General features: G+C 41.1%; 1 protein-coding gene across 2 annotated transcripts; it reads right to left on the bottom strand.

The window, feature by feature from the left end:
- Positions 1–6,156: 6,156 nt before the first annotated feature.
- Positions 6,157–7,599, bottom strand: LOC136545819 (two-component response regulator ORR5-like). 2 transcript variants are annotated; one of them, XM_066537796.1, is made up of 5 exons: positions 7,272–7,599; positions 7,089–7,135; positions 6,918–6,995; positions 6,725–6,795; positions 6,157–6,597 (listed from the first exon to the last, which is right to left on the bottom strand). In XM_066537796.1, the coding sequence occupies exons 1-5, from the start codon at positions 7,471–7,473 to the stop codon at positions 6,507–6,509; spliced, it is 489 nt and encodes a 162-aa protein (XP_066393893.1). In that variant the 5' UTR covers positions 7,474–7,599; the 3' UTR covers positions 6,157–6,506. The 2 variants fall into 2 exon arrangements, with proteins under 2 accessions (XP_066393893.1, XP_066393892.1); XM_066537795.1 differs by having other exon boundaries at positions 6,918–7,135.
- Positions 7,600–8,876: the final 1,277 nt, after the last annotated feature.

Here is an 8,876-nt window from a genome sequence, read left to right as displayed (position 1 = left end):
CGGTCTCACGTGGTCCCGTCGCAGTACGCCTCTGCCTTCACCGAGTCTACCTACGTGATCACGGTGAGCTCCTGAATGTGAAGACCATTTCGCTTTAGTCCCTACTACAGCGTCACCATAGTTACGCCGTTCACCATCGTGCTCAGTCCGCCATGCCCGGCGTGGAGGTATCTCCTGTGCACCTTTTTCCTTTCTGATAGCTGAGATTGATTCGGGGAAAGTTGTAGATCATTTTGGGGAGGTCTATTTCGCCGGAGCGTCACCGTCGGCGCATTTTGCGGCCGGTCAGTGAGGGTAGCGCCACCGTGATTGCTTTGAGTCACTGACAGTGGGGTTAGCCTGTCAGTACGAGTGAGGAAGAAGAACAGTGATGATTTTTATTTTCTGAATTTGTGAATAGTGCTGAAACTTTGGGAATTTGTAGGAAATTCATGATAGCTCCAAAAACTCTAAAATTTTGTGTGTAGCTTCTGTACATGAGCTAGTATGATTTAAAATTTTGAAACTTGAAATTTGAATAAATTTTTAATGTTCAAATATTCAGTCCATTAATTGAAAAATGCAATTTCCATGATTTTTGTAGGTCACTGTATAATTCCAAAAATCATGAAATTTGTTTTGGTACACTAATTTGTCATGAGGAATCTTACATAAAATTTTCAGGTCATTTGGAACAAGTTCATTGTTGGGCTTAATTCCAAATTAATTCAAAAATAAATAAAGACAAACCCTAAGTGTTTAATTAGTGTTGGATCTTGTTTTGGTCATGTTTTGTGACTAGTAGGATTCCAAGATCCATTTGGTCAAGTCACATGTGTGGATCTTAATGGTAGGATTGCAAGTTGGTTTTGTTGGCTTGCAACTGAACCGTGAAATAAAATCATTTGCGGGTGTTTTTACATTTCATGTATCGTGAAAGCATCATGTTTACATTATCATCATGTTAAAGCATATGTTATCGTTTCGTGTAGAACCCGAGAGTGAAACGATTCTAGTTGAGCAAATTCTGGAAGAATCCCCGGTTGTCACGGGATTCGATAATCGTGGTACTGATCCGGAACCTGAGATCGTCAACGAAGGCAAGCCCCGGTTTATGCATTAAGCCCTTACCTTGATTACTTTGAAAAGTTTATCACCTATGTTACTTATTGCATTAAGTTGTTTAATTCAAATGTTACCTACTTGATGCATTACCTACCTTGTTACTTGTTTACCATCCTTGAAGATGTTTTTATTTACAAAGGCGTAGAATGCTTAGTATGCTTTATAGTAGGCTTTCAAAGTAAAAGTTTTGATACAATCAAAGATGGCATACTGGCCAAAGAAAGAAAGAAGGTTGAATGAACTAGAGACTAGTCGGGTGACTTATCTTGAATGTTAGGTAATGTTGCCGGCTATGTCGCTTAAAGGCCACTCATTGTGGATCTTCTGAACGAGACACTTTGTAGTACTGGTCACATACTCCGGTAAGCCTACTTCGGCTAATCCGATACTAAGACGAATGCCCGCGCACTGGGAGTGGAGAGATGGTGGGAGTAGCGTGTACCCTCGTGGCTAGAATGTGGTCGGATTTGAGGTGTGCTGTGCTCTCGAGTGGCGTGGAGACGGCTTAGTATAGGAGGATCCGGTAGCGAGGTTGATATATGCAAGATTAAGTTCTACATATGTCGTGTGATAAGGAATCCCTAGCTAGAACTTGAATCAATTCAAATTGTCGATGCTCCGCGGATATGGAGACTCGATTTATTACAGAAGCAATGCAGGACTGGTGAATTACTAAAATATGAGAAAAAGAATGGAATGAGAAGGAATGGAATATGGGAAATATATATTTAGTTGAGATAATGAACTAAAAGGTCTTAAGGGTAAAATTTGAAAATAGGATAAGAATAGTAAGCTTTTGGCAAAGGACTTTGAATTTTGCTACATCCTTACCTTGTCCCAAACCCCTGCATCTTTAAAAGTCTTACACCCCGTTACGTCGGGTTAGTCTTGTTGAGTACCTTTATACTCAGGGTTTGTTAACCCTTGTTGCAGGTGAGTCGCATGCGCAGGCTTGTTTTGGTCCCTGCTGCATGTCTGTGTTTGAAGTCAACGACGATGAGGAATGATGAATGGCCTTTGGACAAGGCACTAATTTGTTTGATAAATAAAGTTAATGTAATATTATCCCGCTACTATGGTTGTATGACACTTATGGTATTATAAGTTTGAAAACAACTGGTTTGTAACTATGTTATCTTAAGACTTCCGCTATCTTTTACTCTGGTATATATGTTTGAATAAAACTATTGTAATCTGCAATGACTGTGATTGGGATCCTGTTCGAAAAGAGAATCGTGGATGATTCGGGTTTCCCGAGGACACCCGACAGACCTGTTGAGTTGTTGGGAACTCGTGTACGCTATCCGAGGTCTGTTAAGACAACGATAGGTGCACGTGGGCCCGATTCCTTAGGAGGTTCTGCCACAGTTGGTAAGCACGTGAACCTCGGGAGAAAATTAGTTGTCTCTTGCCCTTTGGTATTCTCCCGATGATTGATTAAGTATTCATCTTGTGATTGATTCACTTCTCTACACGATGGTATAATTATCTCACTTACTCATTTATATTCCCGCAAACTAGTTATAGCAAGCTCTTTAGTGTAGTTAGAATTGAGAGCTTGCTTTGTAGATTAAGTTAATCCAGTGGAGCTCTTTAGTATAGCAAGTGTGAGAGCTCTTAGTGAGTAGTGATATAGCAAATTATGTGTTTAGTGATTATAGCAACTAGAATTGTTGGATAGGTGGCTTGCAACCCTTATAGAGCTAGAGCAAGTTTGCATTTTGCTATTTGTTATACTAATCAAATTGCTCTAGTTGGTTTGTAGATTTTCAAATAGGCTATTCACCCCCTCTAGCCATATTAGGACCTTTCAATAGTACCTTAAGCTGGTGGAGAAGTTGCATCAAATGGGGCTTTATTTCGCTTCCACGGGCCACCTAACCTATTTCATGTTTTTCTTCGAGGCTCTTCAACTACTCTTTTTTTCTTTTACTTTAAATTTGGTTGGGTGGAGGTATGAAAGTGCTTTGATCATGAATGGTTTACTATATTAAAAGTTTAGTTTAAGCTATATTATCTTAATTTCTTTGAAACATTTTATTCTCGTGTTTTAGTTTTTTGCTTGGACTTTTTCAGCTTTCACTAAAATAATTAAAATTTCAGTTTTAAGTACTCCCACCATAAAAAACAGATTTAATTTTGTTCTAAGTCAAATTATCTAAAGTTTGACCAAATTTATACACTATAAAACCAATGTTTGTATTACTAAATAAGTATCATACATTCCTCCATGCAACATATTTTTACAATATATCTATTTAGTACCAAAATTGTTAGAAAATGTTTCTATAGAATTTGTCAAAGTTAGAACAATTAGATTAAGGAGAAAACTAAAACAATAAAGTTTTTTTATTAGATGGAGGGAACGGTAGTATAAGCCACACAGCCCATTAGCCCATGCCAAAAAAACAAGCCTCTGCTTGCCTTCATAACGGCCCATAACAACCCCCTGCAACAGCCTAGCTTTCAGGGTTGGGACGATCCGCCTCCTCCCTCGCCGGCGCCACTGCGCTAGCGTGCGCAACTGCGCGGACATGGCTGCGGTCAGAGCAAGGCCGTTCCGCCTTTGGTGCCACGGAAGGTGAAGCTCGAGCGTCGCGGCCCGCCTCCTTGTCGACAACCCGCAGGCGGAGGTTGCTGCCGCTGCGATAGAGTTGCTCTCCGCCTTGATGGAGTGCCCCGTACCGGCGGCTTCTTCCTCGCCACGCCGGATCCAACAAGGTGTGTACATACGCTAAGGCTTACACTTCAGATGCGGGCATGAGGCGCAGGAGGGAGCGTTCTAGCCTCAGCCGAGTCGAATCGATTTCGATTGCCCTGTAGAGTTCAGAACCTACTGTATTTAGTTGGATAATTGCATTGCACAACCCAGTAGTATGGATTTTGGATGCTATGTGAGGACCGGACCGGATAAAAACTTATATACAGTAAACATAAGCTAATCATAGATTAATTAGGCTTAATAAATTTGTTTTTGTGAATTAGTCGTGGCTTATGCAATTAGTTTAATAATTATTTAATGTTTTTTTAACTATAATTATCTAATGTTTAGTCCTCCTAATTAACATCTAAATATTCAATGTGACAGGGTAGGGATCCAAACACGGCCGTATCCTTCGGCTAAAGTTTAACCTAGATCAAATCGGATGTTTGATGTCAATTAGGGAGACTAAACATGAGTTAATTATACAACTAATTGTATAAGCCATGACTAGTTCGCGAGATGAATCTATTGACTCTTATTAATCCACGATTAGTATATGTTTACTTTAGCATCACGTGGGCAAATCATTGGACTAATTAGGTTTAATAGATTTATCTCGCGAATTAGTTTTCATTTATGTAATTAGTTTTGTAATTAGTCTATATTTAATACACCCTATGCCGCGAACTCTTTGCACCTCTTGAAAGAAAATGAACAAGTGGAGGCAAAATTACTTGATTCCTCCACGTTTTGGTGTTTATGGTTGACAATGACATGCCTATTGATATCCAGCTCAAACGTGCCCGTCGAAATTGTAGTTACTTGCTCGTTCTTTTTTTAACCATTGATGTAGCCTTGTAGGTAGTTTCCATTAAATAAACGACACGTCTCTAGAAATTCATTTTTAGGGATGACTATTATTTTCTAGAAATTTCGTTATCTTAGAAATCGATTGGTAGAGACGGCTGAATGTAGAGTCCTTTATAAGAATAGGTGAAATACACTAAAATTTATAGCTATTTCAAACGAAGTTAGATGAAGATAAACTTTATATCAAATTTGAAATCGGTTGGATCCCACAAATTCTGTTTCAGTTCACATATTTTGATTTTCAAAACTTTTGGATTTTTCAAATGGACTCAGATGGAGAAATGATCAAAACTAAAGTTATAGATTTGAAACGTTGTGGTTGATAACCTTTTTATTTAAAATAATCTATGGTCCCAAAATTTAATTTGAAGTCTTTCACATTTTCAAATCCAAAATTTCTAAACGACCTCGGATGGAGAAACGACATAAACCAAAGTTGTAACTCTCGAAGAGCTCTACAACTTTATAGTTGACAACTTTTTTCACTTAAAATCATTTATCTAAGAAAAATTATGTTTAAACTTCTCACATTTTGAAATTCAAAATTTCCAAACGATCATGGATGGAGAAATGACCAAAACTAAAGCTATACTACTTGACGATATCCACAACTTCTAGTTGAAACCTTTTTTTATTTGAATTCGTTTAGGGCTATAAATATTTATTTCAAAATTCAATAAAATGAATACGAAAGGAAAGTATCTACCCTACTGTAACAAGTGAGTTTGGGATGGAATGGGGCCTCGTTTAAATGCTGAAAAAATTTCAAACTGATGAATAGTACCACTTTCGTCTTATTTGACAAATATTGTCCAATCGTGGACCAACTAGGCTCAAAAGATTCATCTTGTGATTTCCAACTAAACTGTGTAATTAGTTATTTTTTTTACCTACATTTAATACTCCATGCAAGCGGCTAAAAATTGATGTGATGGAGAGAGAGTGAAAAAACTTAGAATTTTGGTGGCATCTAAACAAGGCCTGGGTAAGAGAGGTACGCATAGTGCTTGAGGTTATGTGTTCGAATACCATCTGCCACATGTCTACACGTATTTTATGTGAAAAATCACATGACATGTGACTTGGGGCACACGACCATGAGTTTACTTGGTGGGAGCTTCTCCGAATTAAAAAAAATGTTAGTTTTCGGTCTGATTTGTATATATCTTGTCAAAGAAACAACTAAGCCAATGTAATGTTCCTTTTGTGATTGCTAAAAAATAATTTATAGAGGCGACTAGAGATTTCGAGCCACTTCTACAAATCGATTTGTAGAGATTGGCTCATGTTTCTTGCGGCCTTTGTAAACTGATTTCTAAGGGCAGTTACAAATCGTTGATGTGCAGAGGCACACGGGTAGAGGCGGCCGCATCTACACAGGCTTAATGGCACAAAAAAATAGTGACAAGATATATACTGATCAGGTGAATCAAACCCAGATGTTTAATAATAAAACAAAAATTAGTTGAAAAAACGGCTAATCCAATGTAATGTTCCTTTAAACAGAATGATTCGTGCAGTGGTTACACTTACACGAGTTATAATAAGAAAACAAACTCGCTACTGGAAGCCTACAACTAATCCCTGCTTGTTATTGAGTACGACGCCAAAGAAAGCACAAACCACTACTGAATGAAGCTAAGGAGTGTGCCACATTGCATTACACATTCTGCGGCTAATAACATTTTTTTTAGGGGATTCTGCGGCTAATAACTGCTATTCTAAACTTACTCAATTCCTACCTCCAACTTTACTGTGACCTGAAAACACTACCAGTAACAATCTAATAATAACTTGGGTGGCCCACTGATCAAAGAGTTTGAGACTTTCAGTGCAGCAGCATCCTGGTGGTTATGCGGGAGATGTCGGACGGCCTGACGGGCTTCAGCAGGAAGTCCTCCGCACCTTCCTCCAGGCATCTGAAACCAAATTCAGAGTTGCAAATCGTCATTGTCTCGCGATAATCGCGTGTCACTATTTGTCAGGACTCGAGAGTAGACAAGGGACACTGCCAATATGGGGTTGGTTGGTGGTCGAGATCCAGACCTGGTGATCCTGGTGGGCACGTTCTCGGAGGACATGATCACGACTGGGATCTGCTTCAGCTTCGAAGACTCCTGTTTAGGAAGGAAGCAGATTGTATCAGATGTTAATGTTACGCACGAGAGCATGCTAGTATTTGCGAAGCAGATAAAGGGTTGAGGCTGCAGATGCCACATCCAAGTCAATGGTTAATTACCTTGACCTTCTTGAGCAGGTCGTAGCCGGTCATCTCTGGCATCCAGTAGTCTGTGATGATCATGCTCACATTCGGCTCCTGGATAGTACATAAGAAAAGGCAATGTTCATCAGCCAAATGAAAATCTGAGCAAAGGCACGCGAATAGAGCGTCAGGGAGAAGAGCAGTTACCGAGCCCAGAATCTCCAGCGCCCTCTTGCCGCTGTCAACCGCGGTGACTGCATCAGCAAAGGTAGCAAAGTTACTGAATGTTGAATGCTTGTAGTAATAATGTGTACATTGTTGGTCTGTTCTTGTCAGACAGAAAAAAGAGTGAATGAACGGGATCAAATCATCTGTGAAATCCGTCCTCACCTCTGTACTTGGAGCGTCGGAGGAGCGCGGTGACGAGGGCGCGGTCAACGGAGCTGTCGTCGACGGCGATGACGCACGGCTCCACCTCCGCGCCGTCGCTGCCGACAGGCACAACCACCTTGGCACTGCTCCTCTCCTCCTCGCCGGCGTGGTGGTCGCCCCGCCCACGGCAGCAAGCACCCGCCGCCGCTGTCACCTCCATTGATCGATACCGATTTGGCTGGCTGGTCGAGACGAATGCTGCCCTGCCCTCAGGTGGCGTGAAATCAAATCAAAAGATGGATGGATGGAAGAATGCTGCCAATGCAATCTCCGGAGCAGGAGGGCGGCGTATATTTATATATACACTGCTACCTACTTATAGAAAAAGATGGCGGGTCGGAGCAGCATATGGCAATTGAATGGTCGGCGGCTCGGCGCAGGCACGCGAGGATCGGATCGGATCGGATCAGAGATCGCGATGCGGTGAATCCCCCCGCAGGCGGGTGATAACTGCGGCGCGTATATGTGTAATGTGCTGTGTACAAAATTATCCGATCCGCTTTTGTCTCAGACTCTGAGGCAGGCAGTCAGGCTTGGCTCGCTTGTACTATCGTGGATTATAAGTTTAAATAGTATTTTTCTTTTATACTAAACCAGTTAGCAGTAAATAATCCACGATCGTTTACGGCCTGCCAATAGGCTGTATACGATCCGCTGCGTATCCTGACGTATAGGAAGGAAGAGTATATGGCATGGCTGGCACGCACGGACGGATCTTTTCGTGGGCATGGATGGATCGGCGCAGGGCCGTGCGCGATCCTTGCGGGGGTTCCCCTGTCCGGAAATCTCACGCCCCGCGGCTGTCAAATCGTGGATCATTCATTCACGGGCAGATGGATAGCAGCACCTGCCTCCTCCGCGCCGAGGAAGGCTGTCGCGCGGCCGTGGGTTCGCTGGAGCTGGACTGGTCCACCGGGTGGATTGCATCGCTATCCCGTTTGCCGTCCCAGGTGGTCACGCGGCAGCTTCGTACGCGACCGTACCGCCGCTGGTTGATGCGATGCCGGTCCGGCAGGCAGGATCCTCATGCCGGGAGCAACGTCACCTTCCTGGCCGCTGTTTGGCCCAGCACCGGAGCCATTCCAGTATTCCACAGTCCGGACACCACTCGGGTACCATCTGTCAAATCCTATGAATTGATACGATATGCCACGTAATACTTTCTTTCTCCCTAAAAAAAATACGGAGTACGGTTCTAACTATACCTGTTACTTAATCCGTTTTTGATTTAACAAAATATATTATTTCCTTCATTCTAAATTTAGACATCTTGTTTTTTTTACTAGATACATTTTTTGTTATGTATCTAGATATAGTGTATTTTCATATGTATAACAAATGCTATGTATCTAGAAAAAGCCAAAACGTATTATAGTTTCATATGCAAGGAGTTATATTGATGATATAAAATAAGCATAATTAAACCCAGTAAGGAAATATATTTTCATATTATATCTATTTAAAATCATAGTCATTGATACTATTTTCTATAAATTTAGTAAACTTGAAGTAATTTGAAATTAACTAGATCTAAAATTGCATATTTTTAGACTGAGGGAGTAT

Source organism: Miscanthus floridulus, chromosome 3 (assembly GCF_019320115.1).
Source record: "Miscanthus floridulus cultivar M001 chromosome 3, ASM1932011v1, whole genome shotgun sequence".
Lineage (NCBI taxonomy): Eukaryota > Viridiplantae > Streptophyta > Magnoliopsida > Poales > Poaceae > Miscanthus > Miscanthus floridulus.
This window is presented reverse-complemented; position numbering and strand designations above follow the sequence as displayed.

Coding starts and splice junctions, on each gene's coding strand:
- LOC136545819 (XM_066537795.1), bottom strand. CDS start 7,473: ATGGAGGTGACAGCGGCGGCGGGTGCTTGCTGCCGTGGGCGGGGCGAC. Junction 7,136..7,271: donor CCGACGCTCCAAGTACAGAG/GTGAGGACGGAT, acceptor TTGCTGATGCAG/TCACCGCGGTTGACAGCGGC. Junction 6,796..6,917: donor ACCTGCTCAAGAAGGTCAAG/GTAATTAACCAT, acceptor CTTCCTAAACAG/GAGTCTTCGAAGCTGAAGCA.